General features: G+C 46.7%; 1 protein-coding gene across 1 annotated transcript in view; it reads right to left on the minus strand.

Annotated features, from left to right (window-relative positions):
* The window catches only part of ZCCHC4 (zinc finger CCHC-type containing 4), a 374,799-nt gene that overhangs the window by 144,718 nt on the left and 207,410 nt on the right, over positions 1 to 22,671 (minus strand). Inside the window, exon 7 of the mRNA XM_078678377.1 lies at positions 5,728 to 5,878. Coding sequence (XP_078534503.1) covers positions 5,728 to 5,878 — 151 coding nt within the window. The remainder of the gene's footprint in view (positions 1 to 5,727; positions 5,879 to 22,671) is intronic.

A 22,671-nucleotide genomic window follows, 5' to 3' on the forward strand; every position in this document is an offset into this window, starting at 1 on the left:
CCCTATCTATCCTTATTCTAGCAATAGTTGTTATTCCCCGTTCACTATAGCCAACATCCAGGGCAAGTTCCACTAGTAGTCTGAATCACAAAAGTCCACACCAACTGTCCTAAAGTCAAAGGTGTTCCAGTGCCACACCGCTATCTAACAAGAAAGTTCCAATGGGGCCGACCAGCCCAAATTCAGTCTTACCCACACTTGCAGTATCGGAGCATCCCGAGTTCCTGATTAGGCCCCCACTGTAGGCGCCTGAGCAGTTCACTGCATCCGGCCCAGGCTTGCTGCACTCAGCGATCCCCAAGATTCTCACACACACATGTGCTCATGGGGCGACCACAGGGTCCTTGCAGCTCCTCCTCGCAGGGTAACTTAGTCTGTCCCTTAATGGAGAGAAGGTGACGCGTAGTTCCTGATGCTGGTCCCATGTCCCGATGTAGGCGAGTGGGGAACCCACAATGGCCTCACTCCTCCGAAGACACCCCCGAACAGGTCGCACTTCTTGCTTGTTCCAGTGACCCCATCTGGCATATAGGATCACCATACCTCTACTTTACACGGCACATACTTGATTGGCACTGTAGATGTCTACACAGCAGCCCCTCCTGGCATTAAGGGTTGCCAGCCCTTCGACGCGCAAGGGCTATAGCGCACTCCCCAATGAAATCCTTCCACGGTGGTTCCCTCCTGACATACACGGTTACCGAGTCCTCACTGCCCAGGGTGCTGGCCCGATTGGCACAGCGATAAGGGTAGTTCACTTTGCAACAGCCCCTCCTGGCATACAGGTTTGCCGACGCCTCGATCAGTATAGCAATATCCATGACTCACTTCACTGCTGCCCTCCCTGCAGTATGAGGGTAGCTGACTTCATCCTGCACATGGATAACCACCCGACTGGTGCAGCAGCCATTCCACACACCTTTCTCAGGGAATCCGCTCAACAGGATTCTCCACTGGCCTTGTTCCTTCCAGCGCTCTCCTCTTCCTCACAGGGCACACTAGTCTTTGCAAGCAGGCAGGTGCTAGTTTTCCAAACTCCAGGGCAGGTGGTCTTGGATTCCCTAGGTGAATTACCCTCACACAGCAGGGAGACTAGCAGGCCTTTGCCACCACTCCTGGTCACAGGCAGAAGTCGTTCAGAGCTTCTCCTCGCATTGCCTGACTGCTTGATAGTTGACAATTTTTGTGGTCTGTAGCTCCCCTTCTTATAGCCCGTTTCCAGACAGCAAATGTTATTTAGAGTATGAGTCTTTGAAGTGTGTATATATATATATATATATATATATATATATATATATATATATATATATATATATATATTCCTTTTGAAATGCCCACTCCTCTGCCCTCTCTTCCTCTTGAAATCAGTCTATCACAGCAGGAGAGACTCAAAGGAAGGGATGGTCAGAGCTCAGGAAGTTTCACTCTGCGGAATTCCATAAAAACGCCGCAAGATTCTGCAGAGTTCAAGGAGCGGGTGGAATTCGGCACGTTGCGCTGCTCATGCTGATTTTTAGCACTGGCAATTCCACCAGGCGGTGTGGCAGAGGACCTTGCTTCTTAATGCTGCTCAAGTAGACTTTCTATTTGAGCAGCAGCTTTCTCAACGCTAACGGTCACAACCTGCCACGACCGCCTGCGTTGAGACATCTCACCGGGAGTCGTTCTAGAGCCCAAAAATCATGCTAGGGGATTCAAATTCTCGCTCGCACTCACCAACTTAACCTTAGCAAGCTGCGCACAAGAAAAAACTCCGCTACGCGATGGTTGAGGGAAATTTGCCAGAACATGGAGTGGGCAAAACTCAGCCTCAAACTGAGATGTGCCCAAACCCCTTCCTTGTGACCTCCCACTGAATCAAAGAGCACCCTTTGACGTGTACCGGGGAATCCTTGCTCTCCCTACTCCAGTATGTCCCATGCAGCTTACATAAATGAATAAATACACAAACCTGTATGGGGGATTCCCCTACCTCTGCATTTTTCACCATGTAGGCCTAGGTCTCACAAAATGAAACCCATAGTCTGCCATGTTGTGTACCCTTCACAGGCACATATACACTCAGTACAAGCATTTAATATACATTCACTTTATCCTTTATGTCCTGTACCACTCACAAGCACACATATACCCAAGCACATACAATTACCATGCATGCACTGCACAGTGTGATACCCTTCATGTATTGTACCACATACAGGCACACATACACCCAGCACATACATATACCGTGCATGCACTGCACAGCGCTATACCCTTCATGTACTGTACCACACACAGGCACACATACACCCAGCACATGCATTCACCAGCACCCACTACCCTTTCCCAGGCACACGTACACCAAGTGCAAATACACCTCTTGTGCAGTGCAGCATTACACACCAAACCGATGTAGGTCAATGGGTGAGTTCAGCACACAGCAGCAGAACTTGAATGAGTGAGCCTGTAGGCCTCACTCCAGTGACAGGTTAAAAAGGACTTGTTCACACCTACTGATCACTACACAGTATGCTGCCACCACCGTGCTCGTGCTGCTTAACTCCTGGTAAAGGCAATAAGTAGCCTTTTACCGCTATGAGGTTAGCGTTTTGGGTGCCCTTCGTGGTCCAACAAGACTACAAACCATGAGACAGGCCTAGGTCATAGCGCACACGCATTATCCATGTTTGCCTACAATAAGATAAATCAGCATTAGAGATCTACCCATCAGTACAATTGGGGCACTCAGGCAGTGGTGCACATCTATTACCATGCAGAATAATAATAATAATAATCCACATTTGTATAGCGCACAATCACCCGTTAGGGTCTCTAGGCGCTGGGGGCTGTCGGGAAGATTAAGCAAGCTATTGCCCAGAGTCACATGGTGCTAGGCTAACCTGCCGCCGGAGCCGGGGATCGAACCCTGATCCCCAGATTCCAGCGTCAGTCGCCCTGGCCGCGGCGCCACACCTCTCGAATTCACTGTCCCAACACTCACTATCAGAGCCAATTCAGACATTGAAAAAGATGAAACCAGAATCCATTCAGCCACCCTGCACAGTTCGAGACCTTCAGACTGGGCCATGATGGATTTCTTCAGAATTGCCCTCTATACCACTCTCCAAAAGCAGTCCCATTACCACAAGCTTGGTGATTTCTGAGGCTCCAACCAAGACACCAGCAAGTCCAAAGAATTCAGGGCTCTACAAAGCACATCTCCAGTGTATGGAACCTTCCACAGAGCAGATATTTGTGTAGCACGTGGAGTAGCTTTCAAAGTCACCTACGAAGCCATTAAACTTGACTGATATAATTTTTGAGAACAAAGAAAATCGCCCCTTCATGCTTCTTTGTTCAACAGGGTATGACCAAGTCGGGCACTACAAGGCACAGGCCTTTAGTCCACAGAACTGTACCTGCACATAAACCTGCTGAAGCTGCAGGCAGTCTTGCTTGCAATGAAGGATTCCTCCTTTCCATTTCAGAGAACACCACTCAGGTTTTGTAAGACAACACCATTGTCACCCATTACATGAACAGACATGGCAGTGTAGGGACAGGAAGTTTGTGTTGTGAGATGACGGCGCCTATTTGAGTGGGCTCAACAATGGGCAATTTTTCTCTTGTGGCACACCTTGTTGCCTGCTACAGCGAGAGAATGTGTGCCTCTCTGAAGTGGATAAAGAGTGGGAACTTCGCCCGAGGTGAAAGCAATGATCTTCTCCAGATCGCAATAACTATGAGTGGACATCTTCCCCAATGACGCAGAACAGTAAGTGTTCTTGGTTTTGTGCCACCCTCTTTCGTCTGAATGGTTCCTTGGGGAATGCCTTCAGGTTGACTTGGTCAAGTGGCCTGCTGTAGGTATTTACACCATTTTTGCTTCTGTCGAACGTCCTGCTGAAAGTTTAGCAAAATCGAACACAAGTCCTGATCACACTGTTTTGGATGAGGAGGATTTGGCACACTGCACTGTTGTCACTCTGAATGTAGGCCCCTTTCTCTCCTCCACAGGGTGGACATGCTCTCAGAGCACAATGGCCAGGTCCTCGGCTCCAGTTCCCAAATGCTGCATCTGCACGTGTGGATATTGAACAGTGTCCGTGGGAGTCCTTTTGCTTGAAATTGAAATTGAGTGGTATTTATATAGCGCATGGCTACCCGAAGGCGGGGGCGCTTTGTAGTGACCAGGGCAGGTGATCATGCGGAATTAGGGGAACAGCCACGTCTTGAGGGATCTGCGAAAGGAGAGATGGTTGGCTTGCAGCCTGAGGTTGCAAACATTGTCCTGATTTGTTCAGTGTTAGTTTTGCATTTCCTAAAAGTTCATCGTGTGATCTACACACCCGCATATCTCTTTATATAAGTAAGTGATGGATAAATGAGTGGAACAGCATCTATCGTTTGAATCAGGAAACGAGCATCGACTGAGGGGCAGGCCGGGCAGCCAACCAGTGGGAAGTATGACCCCTGGGAAGATTGGGGGAGTAGGTATAGTCTGACCATGAAATCCATTTATGTGGGTCACTAGAACAAGTTTGTTCAATCGTGCGAATCGAAGAAACCGAAACCCTCTCAGTTGTTCTACGCTTTGCAGTAGCTCTTGCCCAGAATGGCCAAGCAATGGCTAGTATGAAAGGCTATTTGTCTGCCCTGGCTAGTATGAAAGGCTATTTGTCTGCCCTACCCAACTTCACGAGACATCCAGAATAGCCTTTTGAATTTAGTGGCACATTTTCTGAAAGATTTGCTCTACATTTTTCCCAACACTCTGTTCACTGTTCTTTCAAGGGATTTGAATATTGAGTTAAAATTCTTCAAGGCATCCCAATTCGAGTCAATATATAGCTGTTCGGTTCGATTTCTGACTTTGATAATAGTTGTCTTAATGCAATAACTACAGCCCACATGGTTGATGAACTTCAGGTCCACTCAGCCCAACCACCCTTTAGCTGTATTACACCCCAGTACGCTGGTTCTTTTCTCCTGCTCTTCTTTGCTACTGAAAGCGGTACCTTCTTTCACACGGACAAATCAGTCACACTCCCTTCTTTCTTCCCTCTTCTTAACCCTACTAAAGAGGAGCGACTGAAGAAATTGGACTCTAGGCATTCAGTTTCTGATTATACTGACTGCACATGACTGGACAGTGTAGAAAATCAACCCCTCGCAGGTTTCACAGGTAACCAATAAGGGCAAAGAGGTAACCAACATGCAGTCTCCAAGGGTGTCCCACCTACCCCTGCAGCCCCTGTGGGTCAGGGAGTCCCCCCAACCTTTCAGTGGGCTCCCCACCCTTCAAGGGGCACCCATTCAGCCCCAAACTAATGAATATCTGTGACATGTTGTGGGAGATTCGGGGATCCCTTAACACATTCTGCCAGGAGGAGGTCACCATTTTGCACAGGTCAATGGCACCATATATAGTCTGATGTATACAGTTGTGCTAAGGCAGCATGGCGCCCCCTGGTGATGCTGGAGAGCTACTGCCAGGGGAAAAGTTTATGGATCCAGTCTGGTACCTGGAGGATAATAAGGTAAGGAAGCTGCAGAAAGATTATGTATCCACTACAAATATTGTGACTAAAAGTCAATAACATTTTCATTTGCTCTGACAAGCCTAAAGGACCACATATATGCACTTCAGGAATTACACTAGGAGGAGAACACTGATGTACTGAAAAGTATTTTTTAGTGGCGATCAACAGGACTACGGCATTGAATATATTCAATCTATCGCACCTTCTTCTGTTTGCAGCCTCCACAGGGCAACCAACTTCTTGAAACTGTGAGCCAGCGGTTCAACCAGGCCGCCAAATGGGGGGTCCGTCACCATGATCACTCCTTCTCCATTGTCCAGCTGTAAGAAGTTTCTGCACATTTCACGTGCTGTCTGCAAGAGAAGGAGACTGTTTAGAACTGTGCCCAAAAAGGTATTGTTTATGTGCGTTTCATAATGACAAAAGTACTGGCACATCCTAAGGACTTCAAAGTCTAGTAGTATGGTGTTGGCTTGTAGTAACTCCGTACACTCGTCATTCCATGGATATCCGGGTACCATACTAATACAATTTTCTTTGCCATTCGGTGACAACATGCGAGCCTGATTTGTTCAGTGTTAGTTTTGCATTTCCTAAAAGTTCATTGTGTGATCTACACACCCGCATATCTCTTTATATGAGTGAGTGATGGATAAATGAGAGAAACAGCGTCTATCGTTTGAATCAGGAAACGAGCATCGACTGAGGGGCAGGCCGGGCAGCCAACCAGTGGGAAGTATGACCCCTGGGAAGATTGGGGGAGTAGGTATAGTCTGGGCGACTGTAGTTAGGTTTTGGGCTATGTTTAATAGGGTGGGGGAGCTTTAAGTTATAGCATCTACCTATTTAGGCTTTGTGGCACCATTTTGTTCACGGTGACCTGGTGGTTGGTAAGGTTTTTGGGTGGGGGTGGACTAGTGAGGGACTAATGGAGGAGGACAAAGTTGCACAGGCGATGCGCCTGCTAAAAGAAGTCGGGCATCTGAGCTTATTGCCGGCTGGCGTTGAGGTGGGGAGGATATGGCGATTGTCAGTGGGTGCATTGCAGTGCTTAATTTGAGCCGGTGCTTTCAGGTGCTCAGCATGGGCACTTAATTTGATTCCGGTACTGGGCACCGGCCCCTAATTGTCAACATCCTACTTAGAACAGTCTACCACATGGTGGCGCTGCTCATCTAATTTAGAGATGAGCAGAACAAAGGTTGTTTGGGAATACAATATACATTAAAATTGCTAGTACCTGCCTACCCCAGCCATTACTTTAGCTTTCGGGGACTGAATAAGCTGAACTGTCGCATTTACATGTGAGAGAGGTGGTTAGAAGTTGCTTTGGCAGTGATGACAAGGGCGATCGGTGGTGCAAGCTGCCCTGGCACTTAATATTTTACAAATTAAGCACTGGTGCATTGTGAGTCCCAGCGTGATCGCTGACAAGGGAGCAGAAAGTGCTGGAGCATAGTGGCGCTCGGCCGATTCAGAAGATGTAAATGTGATGAGGAGCCATGATGGGGTGTGGTGGCGCGGGCCATGACGAGTCCTTAAGAGGAGGCGCGAGACAGACATTAGAGGTGCCTGTATCTCCCATAGTAGCAAAGACGGAGAGTGGGTGGAGCGGTAGGGAGAGCTGACGGGGCTTGGTAATTGTATAATTATATTTATTATATATATATATTATATATATATATATATATATATATTATATATATAATTATATATAAAATAATAAAAAAAAATAAAAAAAAAACCCGAGGGGCCGGGGTCCGAGTTCCAGCCGAGGGCTGCTTTTGAGCAGCCTGGGGCCGATTTGGGCGGTGTCTCTGTTGTTGGACTATACCGCCAGCGGCTCAGTGGGTGTCTGAGTGGCCTTTCTAGAGGGAGATGGGCACTCATTATCTCCCGTATAGCAGCAACAGGTAGAGGTGTCACCCCTTTTCTTTCGCTGGGCCTCCCATTAATGTAGGCATACTGAGCGGGGCAGGGAGCCTGAGCAGAAGTGGCCTCACTTGTTTTCAGGTGCGGTTCACTAGTGTAAACTGATGCTCGTATTTTTTTAGGTTAGGTTCTTAAACGACATGTCAAAATCAAACCGTTCTGAATAAAGGGGGATGGGTCAGAAAAAGTCCAGGAGTCAAATGTTTTTCTGAGTGGCGGTTGGCCGAGAAGTTTGCATGGGTTTAGCTAATTTTATTGTTGCGATTGGCGAACCAGGCTGAAAGGGAGGCTATGACCAAGTTCACACCTGGAAAAGGCAGGAAATAAAAGATTACACAATAGGAAGTCGTTTTAGTTCAATGTTAATAGATGCAGTAATAGCTGACAGAAGTTATAGGTCACAATTCCAGAGCTTCGGGTATGGCAGGATGTGGATAGTTACAGGGTTAGGTTAATGGGGAGGAGGGAGGTATAGGGGTGGTGGTATGGAAACATCGATGCCTAGGAAAATGTGTGATGTGCACCTATTTCAATAAAGGCGGCCTTTCTCACACAAAACCTTGATCAGTGGTCTGTGCTGTGCCCCTCTCACCCAGTGAATGCAGGAGCGAGCGCACAATCTTAAAGTGACTAACATTAACACATTTCTGTGAGAAGTGCCAAGTATTCAGTGGCGCTCACTACACCAAACATGAGAATTCACAATTATCAAAAGGGAAACTGAAAATGTGTTGATTAGAAGCGAGCAGGTGTTCTTCACACCTTACATTGAACTTGATATTCTGTTTTTAAACCTTAGCTAAGGTCTAAAATACACACCGCAAAGAAGCCGATGCGTACATAATTCTGTTCCAAGACGAATTATAAGTGTATTTTCATGCACTTTCTGCTACGTCTGAAAGTTTCTCACTCTAGGAAGAATAGCCGCAGCACCTTTCGCGCATCATCGTGCACCTGTTAAATCCGACACAGTCGGTATGTATACCAAATTAAAATCCGCTTAAATATGTTTTTGGGCCGGAAGGAATTCCATAAAATAATCTCTGTACGCTTGAAAGTAACAATCAACTGTAATAACGTTATGTTTGATGTGTATATACCACTGACATGTTGAGACTTTGGCTGATGTTTAAAAATCAAAACAGTTTAAAAATATATATATGTTTTTTGGTCACGCAAACATTATGTGAATGTGTTGTTTTGGATGGATTGGTTAAAGGAACCAAGCGCTTTCGGCTTTAGCAATAGTAAATATATTTCTTTACTAATTGGTGAATGTCTGTGTGAATAGAGGAGTGTAAATCGGCCAGGGAGGATGGCTGAAGGAACGGTGGCGAGCATGGATGAACAGATAAATTAAGTAATAAAATAACAACATTTTGTGAGAGAGAAGAGAAATGCGTCATCTAACACGCCAGGCCCTAAAATGGAAGCCTGTTTGAGAATGAACATCCTGAACGTTAATGAGAAAACACGGTGAATGAGAATGAGAAGGTGTAGATAGGTGACGGGAATGAGCCTGGACAGTGATGGTTGAAAGGGTAATGACGTCAGTGAGGATGAATGGATAAATGCCTGGGAATGAACACCTGAGTAGATTGATAGACGAACAGGTAGGTGGGCGATGGGTAGACGAGGCAACGGTATGTTGATGTGTGAATGGAGAAATAAAATAAAGTCCGTGTGAGAAGGGAGAGGGGAGGTCTACTGTATTTCCCAAAACGGTCCAAGCAGGAGAACGCTAACTAGAATGGCTGCACGTGCAGATAGGGAGCAGCAAGGAAGAATACAGTTGTACTAAATCAATGCAAGGAATTTAAGTTCGGATTTTTTTTACTTTTAAAAAAGCCCTACGTGAGAGTCAGGGCTTTAAGCGGGCCGGGTCTCACCAGCACCAGCGCTTTTAAAGGAGGCATCGAAACTGATCTCTATCAGGATATGTTTTGTGCCCTGGCACAGGCGGTCCGTTTTTTCCCAGACTGCAGTGACAGCAGGCACATCGACGTGCCCGTGCTCACACTGCTCACATCTCACTAGTGGAGAAGTTTCTTCATGGCGTCATGCCAGGTGAGGGTTGTAGGGGAAGGGAAATCCTTTAAAGTGAGTCATTTTCTCTCTGGATTTTCTTTCTCTTTTTGAAACGCAGGAGCAGCAACATTATCGTGCTGTCACCAGGGCTTTAAGTGGAAGCTTTTTCGATATTATATACAAGCCATAGTTGCTGCTTATTTATCCTATGCCACTAACAACCACTGACAAAGCCAATAGTCCTGACTTGTTGTTGGTATGATGTTACTTGTTGTATCATATATCTGGATGCAATGACAGAAACAGCAAAATACAAGTCCAGCGGCACACTGTGCTAAGCACAGATTTTTAGCATATGTGTTTTATGTCACGCCCTTTTTACATTGGCCACGCCCCTTTGAGAGGCCCTCCCCCCCCCGTTTTTTCATCCCAATTAAACTCTGGTGAGAGTACAATCCTTTTAAAGCCCTGCTGGGTAAAGGCGCACCTCCCCAGATTAAGGTGTCATGGTCTTTAAAAACATCAATTCTATACTGGGGGCTCGTCTGGTTTGTACTGAAGATCCCAGTTCTCCCTTTGTCGGAGGAGTCGATCGCCTATCCATAAACTGCACTGACACCTTCACTCTTCAGTACTGCCGTGAACATGGCTACAACACCACCGTTTACTGCAAACCAGTAGGCGGCGGTCTCATGGGCACCATCCAAAAACGATATCTTCATTAACAGATTGATGTTTGAGAATGTCAAGGAGGAATTCCACAAGATATCATTAGACATTCGATAACTAAATCCGTTCAACAAAGGACAGCGAGCTGTATGAGCCATATTACAGTGCTTAATTTGTTTTTGATTTCAAATCATTTTAATTACATTTTCAAGAAATAAACAAATAAATAACGATAAACACAATGATAATGATAAACACAATAATAAGATGATAACCAAGGGCAAAAATGATAGAGTACAGACAAATCATAAGAAATACAAAGTAAATAGAAAACAACAAGTTACTTAAGTGCCTTACCATGGGAGTCGGAGTAGAGCTGTCGTGACATACAAGTGGTCAATCAAGCACAGTTTCACACAAGTAATAGTAGAAAATATAATGCAGTACAGGAGTATAAAGCAAGTACAGTTTTCACAATTACCGTATAATAGTAGAAAATACAATACAGTACAGGTGTATCACAGCTGATATAGCAATCGATCAGCATTACATTATGGAGGATTTGAGTCGATTTTCACGGAGGGTCGTATGAGAAGTGTTAGAAATGGGATTTCTGGTTGGCTAGGGCTTGCACCAAAGCCAGGCAGAAACCACCATTGTAGTCAGGGCAAGGGAGTTACATGCTGAAGATAACCCCTGCGCACCACCTTGGTAGCTTGGCACGAGCAGTCAGGCTTATCCCAGAGGCAATGTGTAAAGCGTCTGCGCAACACACACATACAGCAGCAACACACTAGGCACACCACAAAAGGAATTCCACACACGGTTATATATAGAAATAGCCTTTGTATTATCATAAACACATTAGAGTAGTAATAACACAATATACACTGTGCCAACCGGCACTAGGCAATATTTACAGGGAATTATATACACATAACAGGGCCAAGTGGGCCACTGTCAGAACCATCACAAAGTAAAAATAGTAAATGTAGAACACAACCAGTAATTACTGGCAAAACACTGTACTCAGCATTATATCCTGCAACATACATCATATTATGCAATAAGCATCACATTAGGCATAAAATATATTCTGCGCCAATCTCATAAACCTAAACATAATAGACCATAACCTCCTAATCATAAATCACATTAGAGGCATAAATCACAGTAGAGAATAACCTCACAAGCATAAACCACAGATTAGAGATTAACCTCCTAAACATAAACAGGGTATGCAAATAACCTCCTAATCATAAATCACATTAGAGGCATAAATCACAGTAGAGAATAACCTCACAAGCATAAACCACAGATTAGAGATTAACCTCCTAAACATAAACAGGGTATGCAAATAACCTCATAATCATAAATCACATTAGAGGCAGCTGTGAATAAACAAAAAGGCCTTGCACCACTGTGCCTCTCCTGTCTCACTCAGGGACTTCTATCACAAAATGCTGCCAAACTTTGCAGCTGCCGCTAATTGCCGTGCAGATGTGAAGATCACTGTAGGCCCTGGCACTTACTGTGCCCTCTGGGCCAATGTGCAAAAAGTTGCAGCTCCCTGCTCTGGTGCCGCCCTGCTGGGAATAAGGGAAAGGGGCCCTGGCACCACTGTGCCTTCGGGGCCCTCACTAGGGCTCTCTCAACAAATGTGCCCCCACGTTGCAGTTGCCTGCTACGGCGGCGCAATTGCGGTAAATACAGCAGCTCTGGCACCACCGTGACGCTTTGGAGCCCCACTGGGACTCTGAGTAAATGTAGCAAAACGTTGCAGCTGCCCACTATCAGGCGGGGCAGCTGTGGCTAAAACGAGCACCGAAAATGTGCCCGAATGGCACCAATAAGGCCAGGGTGAGCCCCACTGGGCTCTTTGATAAATGCTGCCTCTCGATTGCTGGAGCCGCCCGCTCTCCGGCGGGTCTGCTTAGGGACTAGGCACATCTCGCTCCCCCCAGCCATACCCACTCACCGGCTCTCTCGTGGGGGGGGAGTCTCCTCTGGACTGGGACAGAATGCCTCTGGAGAGTCCCCACTCATTGGGGACTCTCTTCTGGGGGAGCGGGGCTTCCCTCAGCTCACTGGAGCCCCGCCGACCAGCCGCAGCACCTCTCCTCACTTCACCCGGGCCCCCTCCTGGAACCCGGGACTTCAACATGGAGCTTGCGAAGCTCAGGACGGATCTCCTGCGGCGGGACTTCCTCTTTGCCGCAGCTTTCGCCTTACGCCCCACCCACAGTCAGGCAAAGCCGCCTGGCTTCCTGGACGTGCCGAGCTGCGGCGGTGATTCCCGGGGTGGGTCCCGTTTCAATTAAAGATACTGGCAGGGTGGGCACCCGCCAGAACAGGACACCAGCAGGGTGTGCAACCTCCATTAAAATAAAGCAAAAAGCGGAGTGGGCACCCGGCAGCTCAAATAAGCTCCTCCATGCGGGGTACCCGCTGCGAGCACAACCGCGCAGCCAAAATAAACATAAAGCGGGGTGGGCACCCGCTCTCAAGGTATCACAGGGGAATCCCTACGCTGGGGATTCCCTCAGCAGCGATGTGCAGCCCAGTGCTGCGAAGCTCCAGCGCTCCTCTCTCCTGGGGAAATTAAAGCACAGCGCTCCCCTTCAGGATAATTAAAATAAAAGCGCTCACAGGACGCAAGAGGTCCCAAAGAGTCCTTAGGGATCAAGGGGGCAATGCTGGGCCCAGGAAGGCAAGCCCTTATGGTGGTTCCTCCTGGGCCCCAGTAGCAGCACGCCCCGCAGGTTCAGGAACAAGCACAGAACAGCACCGCTTCATGGGGGTCACAGCCCCTATATTTATAGTAGGCATTCCTTTGTCTGCAGTACAGGGCATGGGGGTCCCAGATGCAACTGGTTCAGGGGAGATTTGGAGCACTTTGTTTTCCAAGCTCCTCTTGCCTTTTGTCAGGTGGGGGTTAGGTGATCAGACACACTACAGGGGGCAGAGCCAGTATTGTACAGACTGAGCACAGTCCTATTCAGAGTCAGGGGGATACTCCTCATGCAGATGTCCCATTTAGCCTAGTGCTAACTCACCCTGCCCCTCCTGGAGCCACACACACCTCCCAGCCCCTGTCACTCACATGCCAGACATGCAATTCACATCAGGCAGACACATGGCACACAGAAATGGCAACTTCTAAAAGTGGCATTTCCCAAATAGTCATAATAAATCTATGCACACCATTGCGCAGCATTTATTATTACAATTCCATACATACTAAACTGGACCACTCTGCTCCTTACATATCAGGAATTACCACTGACACACTGATCAGGGAATCCAGAATGCATTCCTATGGGAGGGCAGGCCAATCTCACCAATGTAACACAGAGAGTGCACGCACTTTACACTGGACAGCAGTGCTAAAGTGCCCAGAGGCCTAAAACCACCAACACCATGTCAGAAATAAGGCAGGGAGAAAGGCACAAAGTTTAGGGATGAACCTGCCAAAAGGGCCAAGTCCAACAAGAAGGAAAAGGTGTCAATGGACTTCCATAGCTTCCTGTGTGATTTACACCAGGGAGAGGCATAAAGGGTGACGTTGTCAGCTCCTCTAAGGAAGGATAACCATTGTTGCCACATCCTAAAGGAGACTTCAATGGAGTTTTTCCTCTTATTCAGTACAATTTTACAGGCTAAAGTGAGCACAAGGTCTAACAAGTATTGGTCATTCACATCTGTGATCTTTGGTTCCAGAGCACCTAGTAGGATATAGGAAAATTCCCTTGGAGGTACTATGTTGAAAGTATTGCTTATACATTCATAGATCTTATCCCAATATGTTTGTAGGATAGCATGTGAACAAGGTTACCAACATGAGATTTACAATTCCAGCATGTTGGTCTTTCGCTGAGATTAAGTTTAAAAATTCTCTCGGGGGTCCAATATGTCCTATTTATTAACATATGCTTGGTTTGAGATAATATTGGATTGATTTTATTCGAGAAGGGGGTGATAATGTATACTCTCCCAGGCGAATGGGATATTGCTAGAGTTAAGTTTGGATTCCCATTTTACTTCACACTTCCTGTGAGATTTGCGAGGCTTAGGGGATAGGAGTTTGTATATTTGAGAAACGGCATGCCCTGACTTTTGTTGCTGTAGCATCTTCGAGAGTATTAAAGGATAGGAAGGTTTAATAGAGTGCATCGTGAGGAGTGATTTTAGTTTTAGGAATTTATTCAAATCTATCGGGTTTAGCCCGTGTCGAGACTGAAACATGGAAAAAGGTAGGGGGAGGGTCCTTGTAAAAAGGTCTTTGATTAGATTTATGCCGTTTTTAGACCACTGTTCCCAATGGAGCATCCCTCCATCAACCTTTAGGTTCGGGTTGCGCCAGAGAGAGAACAAGTTTAGATTTGTTAATTTTTAGTGCAGAGAAGTGTTCCAGTCGTAGTAGGTCTCTTTTAGTGTTAAGCAAAATATATTTTGAATGGGACATGGAGGATATATCCATAGTGAGGAAAGCAGGCAAAGGCATATTGTTGATGATTGATCTTTCCATGTCCAACCAGACTGGGGTGTAGTCCACCTGGGGGAGTAGCCACTTAGATCCCTGTTTACATAGATACGCGGTTTGATAGTTCCTAAAGTTCGGAAGGCCCAGGCTACCTTTTTCTTTGGGCAATTGAAGTTTTTTCATGGATATTCTGGGTATCTTACCTTGCCAAAGGAACGTGTTAAAAAGCTTATAGATCCTAATCAGGAAGTCATTTGTGAGCGTCATTGGTAGCATGCTGGCTAGATGGTTAACAAGATGAATAATCATACTTTTTAATGTCCCAGCTCTTCCCCACCAAGATAAAAATTTAGGTGACCAACCATCTAACAATGAAGAGATTTTCCTGAAGAGAGCATTTTCATTGGTCTGAAGGGTGGTGATCAGATCTCTCGTGAAGTCTAAGCCTAGGTATTTGAAGAAGTTAGGTTGCCATAAGAGACCCGAGTTACCAATAATGTATTGACCGCCAAGATTGTTCAGGGTTTTTACATCAGTTTTGTCCTTATTCAACTTATAGCCAGATACTGCAGGAAATTCTTCTATTGAGGACATACGTGCAGGGATAGCAGCTTCTGCATTCTCGGAAACAACTAACACGTCATCAGCATAATCAGTTATTTTGATCGTGAAGTTGTTGAAACGTATCCCTGTGATCTGCTTATTGTTCCTAAGTTGATAGAGGAAAAGTTCAATTGCAAGGAGGAATAGAAGGGGGAAGAGGACAGCCTTTCCTTGTTCCCTGTTCTAATTTAAAGGAAGATGAGAGGCACCCTCCCGCTCTGACCCTGGCAGAGGGGTTAAAGTAAAGTGCCATTAACATATGCGTAAAATTCTAACCCAAAGTAAATTTATCAAGTGTTGCTTTCAAGTAGGCCCAATCCACTTTGTCGAAAGCCTTTTCAGCATCCAAAGTGATATAAACTGTTGGTGAGTCAGTAAGCTTGGCTTTCTCAAGGGCATGTGCTAGAATACGAGTATTATCACTATATAGCCTGTTTTAAAAAAAAAACAGCTTGTGAAGGGTGGATGAGTTTGGGTAAGAATTTTTGGAGGCGCTTAGCAAGGATCATTGCATACATTTTGCAATCTAAATTAATTAGAGATATCAGCTTATAGTTCTTAGGGAGTGTTCAGTCCTTCCCTTCTTTGGGAATTACTGCTATGATAGCTTCTGCTGGTGTCCCATTAATCTGAACAGAGTCACTAAATTTGTTGACCAAGTTTAGATGTGGGAGAATCAGTGCCGTGGAGAAGCACCCGGAGCCTTTCCAACTTTGAGGGCCTTTATCGTGTATTCGATTTCTGAAGCGGTAATTGGGCTGTTAATTTCAGTTTTTCCTTGTTCTGAGAGGGTAGGTAGTGTGCATTTGTTTAGATAGTCCTGAATTTTTGTGCTGTCCAGATCCTGGTTCTTACTATACAAAGTACTATGAAATTCTCAAAAATGTCTGCAATTTTATCAGGGTCAGAGTCAGAGTGAGCTAAACCTTTTTGGTCTATTAGGTTTTCAATCATGTTCTTCTGCAGTTTGAACTTTAAGTGTGATGCTAAGCTCTTCCCTGCATTGTTGGATTCACAAAGCCTGATGCTTTTTTGTTTGTTTATCCAACAGTGCTTAATTTGTAACATTAATAAACAAATACAAGTGCAAGGTCCACGTCTTCTCTTTGGGGCACACTGTCGGCCCTGCTAATTGGCGGCGTTGCAGAATACCATGCAGTCTAGTCTTGATTCACCCCGGGCCCCTTTCTTCCATCAGCCTACACCCCCGCCTCTTTATTGCACCTCTGCAGGTTCTTTATTGTCACTGCTTTCCCCTTTTGTCACGGTTTTTCTATCTTTCTCTTTTATACCTCTTCTCTTGCTCTGGGTCAACATCTTATAATGAAACAGAAGTCCCGGTCCACAAAAAATGAATACTTGTGCCCACCCCCACCATCAATTAAGCACTGGGCAAGCGTTGGGACCTAGAACTTGAACATACGGAAGACAAAATGGAGGCAACAGGAAGATTCTAGCACTGGCGTAGGATAAAATGATTAATCTCAACATATGGGGGAAAGCATTAGTCTGTGCGTCTGTCTGTGTCTATGGAAAGTGGGGACGGGTAAGGAGAACCAAGAATGTTTGAACCCCAGTCATTTACAACATTTAGTTAATTTCAGTTTTTCCTTGTTCTGAGAGGGTAGGTAGTGTGCATTTATTTAAATAATCCTGAATTTTTGTGCTGTCCTGATCCTGGTTCTTACTATACAAAGTACTATGAAATTCTCATAAAATTACAGGTGTACAGTCAGCTGACGCTATCGGCGTCTTTACAAAAGCAGCAGTCTCTCAACAGCTCGGCTACTTAGATACTCCTGAGGCGGAAAACCGGGAGTTTAGGGATTTTATTGCACGATAACAGTTTTTAAATTGTATTGCTTGTTGGTCTTGTACTGCACGCTTATCAGTTTTAAATTGCTCTGCTTGTTGGTCACTTGATTTCACATATTTGAAACCGGCACTTACCAAACGCGAATAGCATTCCAGGCGGCTTCGCCGAGTAGGCGCGGAGAACCGCACGTCACCACAAGCTACTGACACATCCCACGCCCACCTGGAAGGCGGGGCGGCGGTGTACAGTCAGCTGACGCTATCGGCATCTTTACAAAAGCAGCAGTCTCTCAACAGCTCGGCCACTTAGATACTCCTGAGGCGGAAAGCCGGGAGTTTAGGGATTTTATTGCACGATAACAGTTTTTAAATTGTATTGCTTGTTGGTCTTGTACTGCACGCTTATCAGTTTTAAATTGCTCTGCCTGTTGGTCACTTGATTTCACATATTTGAAACCGGCACTTACCAAACGCGAATAGCATTCCAGGCGGCTTCGCCGAGTAGGCGTGGAGAACCGCACGTCACCACAAGCTGCTGACACATCCCACGCCCACCTGGAAGGCGGGGCGGCGGTGTACAGTCAGCTGACGCGATCGGCGTCTTTACCAAAGCAGCAGTCTCTCAACAGCTCGGCCACTTAGATACTCCTGAGGCGGAAAGCCGGGAGTTTAGGGATTTTATTGCACGATAACAGTTTTTAAATTGTATTGCTTGTTGGTCTTGTACTGCACGCTTATCAGTTTTAAATTGCTCTGCTTGTTGGTCACTTGATTTCACATATTTGAAACCGGCACCTACCAAACGCGAATAGCATTCCAGGCGGCTTCGCCGAGTAGGCGCAGAGAACCGCACGTCACCACAAGCTGCTGACACATCCCACGCCCACCTGGAAGGCGGGGCGGCGGTGTACAGTCAACTGACGCTATCGGCGTCTTTACAAAAGCATACGGCGATGCCTCCGCGCAGCGGACGCGGGCAGAGGACGCGCCTTGGAAGCGCCAAAGGTGTGCCAAAGGTAAGCCCGTCTGCGCCCGTCCGTGACAGGCTGGGACAAGGGGCGGGGACCTCTGCTCCACCTCTGTTAGTAGCGACCCCGGTAAACAGATTGGCTTACACGGCAGTGGAACTCAGAGACATTGAGAGAACCATGACTAGCCCACAGGGGGCAATGCTAAGTTGCTCTACCAAGTTTCCGATGCGATTAGAAGGCCCAGTGGCTTGCAGAACATGTTCGTTTCAGAGCGGTAAATCATCGAAATATGCGCTACCAGACCGCCCTTTGAGTCCCTCCACGAGGGAAGGAGACCTCATCTATCTGCTGTGCAATGTTAGGTCCATGGCAAAACATCAGTTTGAAATCTGGGATATGATTAATTCTCACTCTCCGGAAATCTGCTTTATGACAGAAACCTGGTTAACTTCTACCAATCATCCAACGATAAATATTGCCATCCCAGAAGATTATAAGTTTATTCACCTGGATAGGACTGGAAAAATGGGCGGTGGGATAGCCATGGCATGTAAACATTATATTAATATTTCTTGGCTGAACTCCATATCAGAGGAGGATTTGGAAATCGGTATTTTCAAAGCGACATTTTCAGCTTCTGAAAGCTGGTCAGGAGCTTTAGTGTAACGGCCGCCTGGCCCTAAAACCGATTTTACAGACCGGTTAGTTGACCTGATAGCCACCCATGTCCTAGCAACAAATAAGTTCCTAGTTTTAGGAGACTTTAATTTTCATGGGGAACTGGCCTCTACACCAGAGGTGAATAAACTCCTTATGGATCTGGAACAGCTTGGGCTTCCACAAAGAATACGAGGCCCCACCCATAACGGGGGGCATACATTAGATCTAATTTTTACTAATATGAATGCAATTGAGTATGACCCTCCGTGGCCCCTCACATGGACTGACCACTCCTTGATTAAGTTCACCTCCCCACGGTCTCTACAGGGGCTGTACTGCCGGGCTATTGGCAGTCATAAAACGGCTCAGAGACCATGGAATAAACTTACTTCACAAGCCTTTGAGGCAGATTTCCAGTCAATCCCCCAGTTAGACGTACAGGGTGTAGAGAAAATGTTGGCGGGGTTTAACGAAGGGATAAGGAAGGCGCTGGATGTTATCATTCCCAGCAAATCAAAAGCCTGCCCTAACCAAAATCGACCGTCAGCTAAGTGGTTCACCTCCGAATTAAGTCAGGAAAAGTCGTATTGTAAGAGACTGGAAAGACAGTGGAGACGACAAAAAACTGCGCAGTCTAGACAACCCTTTAAAGTAGCCCTAACGAACTATCACCAAAGTTTAAAGGCTGCGCGATGCCTATTTATTGCAAATCAAATTAAGGGCTCAAATAACTGTGCGAAAGCTCTATTTGATATTGTAAAAGGCTTCGTTGAGCCGGAGGTATGCAAGCAACCTGCAACCAAATCCAAAGACGTGTGTAATGCACTGGCTGGATTTTTTCAGGAGAAGATTGAGAAAAGGTATGCTAATTTTCCCTAGAAAGTCTGGCAGTTCCACCTCGCACTGCGAATTCATCCACTGCTAGGGCTAGGACCGACTGTTCGTTGGAAAGCTTCGAACCCATCTCCCTAGTTGAGACCGAAAGGGCCTTAGAGTCCGCAAAATTGGGCTCACCGGCAGATCTTTGCCCTCCGAAGATTATGCCACTTCTGTCCCATTCTCTAGCCCCTATGGTGCAAAAAATTGTCAACTGCTCTATTCTAGAAGGGGTCATCCCCTTGCCTTGGAAGGAAGCATTTGTTCGTCCCATCCTGAAAAAGCCCACGGCAAACCCCTTGGAACTGGGCAACTACCGCCCGATATCCCTGCTCCCTTTACTAGGAAAAATACTTGAAGGGCTGATCAATAAGCAGCTTAACTGCTATCTGGAGACAAACGATATCCTGGACCCCTCACAGTCACGTTTTCGGCGAGGGTACAGCACAGAAACTGCCCTTCTAGCGGTGACAGATTCTCTGAGAACTACGGTGGACATGGGTGGATCAGCTATTTTGGTTTTGCTTGACCTCTCCGCGGCCTTTGATACCATCTCTCATACTAGGTTGGCGGAGAGGCTAAGCTCCATCGGCATTGGTGGTCTAGCTCTCAAATGGCTCCAACATTTTTTGACTGACCGCTCTCAAACGGTCATCATGGGCCCCCACCAAGCAGAAAAAACATCCTTAGACAAAGGCGTTCCCCAGGGCTCCTGCCTTAGCCCCACCTTGTTTAATATCTATATGGCCCCTTTGGCGAGGGTGGTGGAAGCTCTGGGGTTCGAAGTCATTTCGTACGCGGATGACACCCAGCTGATATTTAACATCGGTCAGAACCTGGAAGCAGACAGACTCCGTTTTGTCTCAGGAATCACCGCAATATCCAACTGGATGACCGACAATCGTCTCCAGTTAAATCCGGGAAAAACCGAAGTCATGCTTCTAGGGAAAGCCGCAAAAAACACAGTTGATGGAAAGAATGTAGAACAATGTCATACATTCACCCCAGTACAAGGATCTGGGCCTAAATCCATCGTTTATTTGCACTCCACACCACCCTGGGTTAGACACTGGCTATATGCAAATCAGCTCTGACCCTGTGCCTCATGGGAACAGTCCAGTCCGAACTACCAAGCCATGTCTTTCCCAGACCGGAATCAAGCATCCAAGGACCGGTTTCTGGCTATCAGCCTTCATCAGCCTGGATAGCTTGACTCCAGTGGTGTGGAGTGCCTGGGACTCACGTCTGAGCATACCCAGCCCACTCGGGGTGAAAATTGCAAAAAACACAGTTGATGGACAGAATGTAGAACAATGTCATACATTCACCCCAGTACAAGGATCTGGGCCTAAATCCATCGTTTTTTTGCACTCCACACCACCCTGGGTTAGACACTGGCTATATGCAAATCAGCTCTGACCCTGTGCCTCATGGGAACAGTCCAGTCCGAACTACCAAGCCATGTCTTTCCCAGACCGGAATCAAGCATCCAAGGACTGGTTTCTGGCTATCAGCCTTCATCAGCCTGGATAGCTTGACTCCAGTGGTGTGGAGTGCCTGGGACTCACGTCTGAGCATACCCAGCCCACTCGGGGTGAAAATTGCAAAAAACACAGTTGATGGACAGAATGTAGAGCAATGTCATACATTCACCCCAGTACAAGGATCTGGGCCTAAATCCATCGTTGTTTTGCACTCCACACCACCCTGGGTTAGACACTGGCTATATGCAAATCAGCTCTGACCCTGTGCCTCATGGGAACAGTCCAGTCCGAACTACCAAGCCATGTCTTTCCCAGACCGGAATCAAGCATCCAAGGACCGGGAAAGCCGCAGCAGTATGGTCGGAGGACTGGTGGCCACGACAACTAGGCCTGTCACCAACACCCAAACAGTGCGTGAACAACTTGGGCATTAAACTAAACCACACTCTATCTATGCAAGACCATGTAGCCTCAGCTTCTGGATTCTGTTACTACAGGCTTAGGCTACAGAGGAAAATTCTACCTTTTGTCCCGACGGAACACCGCAAAACCCTGACCCAAGCCTTAGTCCTTAGTCGTATGGACTATGGGAATGCCTTACTGGCAGAGGTCGGAATCACTTCACTGAAAAAACTTCAGGTAGTTCAGAACACGGCGGCGAGGCTGGTCCTGAATATGCCGTCAGGATCATCATCACGTCCACTACTAAGAAAGCTGCACTGGCTGCCGATTAAACAGAGAGCCTTTTTTACAATTTGCTGCCTGACTTACTGTGCTCTTCAGGGACAGCACCCCCTGTATCTCCAAAGGAAACTAAAAAAGTATATCCCTAGTAGTTCCTTGAGATCTAGTACACTCCAGCTCCTCCAGGTGCCCCGTATTAGGCGCCATAGATCTGGGGGCCTGGTTTTCTCCTTCTTGGCTCCCAAGTACTGGAATAGTCTTCCAGCCTACCTACGAGATATACCCTCCTACTTAAAATTTAGGAAAATGCTAAAGGCCTTCCTGTACTAGGCTCCCTTTTCTTTCCTCTGCGCTATCCGGAGTATTCTGAGTAAAGCGCCGAGATGCCCCCCGGTGATGCGAGCGCTATACAAAAGGGCGCAACATAACATAACATATTTCCCTGGCTCTGACTACGTGTGGGGTCATGGCTGATCTCAATGATACCTAATAATGGTGGACAAGTTTTGATAGATAAACACCCCCGTAACATAAGAGTAAGAAATGGCTGGTGTCTCATGACCAGGCCACCAGGCCAGGAGGTCACCTGTCACAGTGGAACTGGAAAACCAGTGATGACCCACACAGTCAGGTAGTGAAAGAGCACTTACCAACCCACATGGCTCCAGCGCAGTAGGGAGGCTCTGGGAGGAGCAGCAAGGAGGGCAAACAGCTATGGATCGGGGAGGGTGAAAAAAACGGGTCCCACTCAAAGAGGAGAGAGGACATATCCTGGATAGAGAGCACAACAGACTGCAGCAAAGTAATTACAATCCTTGCCGAGGGAGTCTGAGGTCACGTTTTCCTTCGTCCTCCGTCTCAAGAGCTTATCCTGTCCTGCCTACGACCAGTCCAAGATCATAGCGATTTCAGCGTTGGGACGTTGACACAGAGAATAGAGT

This window comes from Lissotriton helveticus, chromosome 2_2 (assembly GCF_964261635.1).
Source record: "Lissotriton helveticus chromosome 2_2, aLisHel1.1, whole genome shotgun sequence".
Lineage (NCBI taxonomy): Eukaryota > Metazoa > Chordata > Amphibia > Caudata > Salamandridae > Lissotriton > Lissotriton helveticus.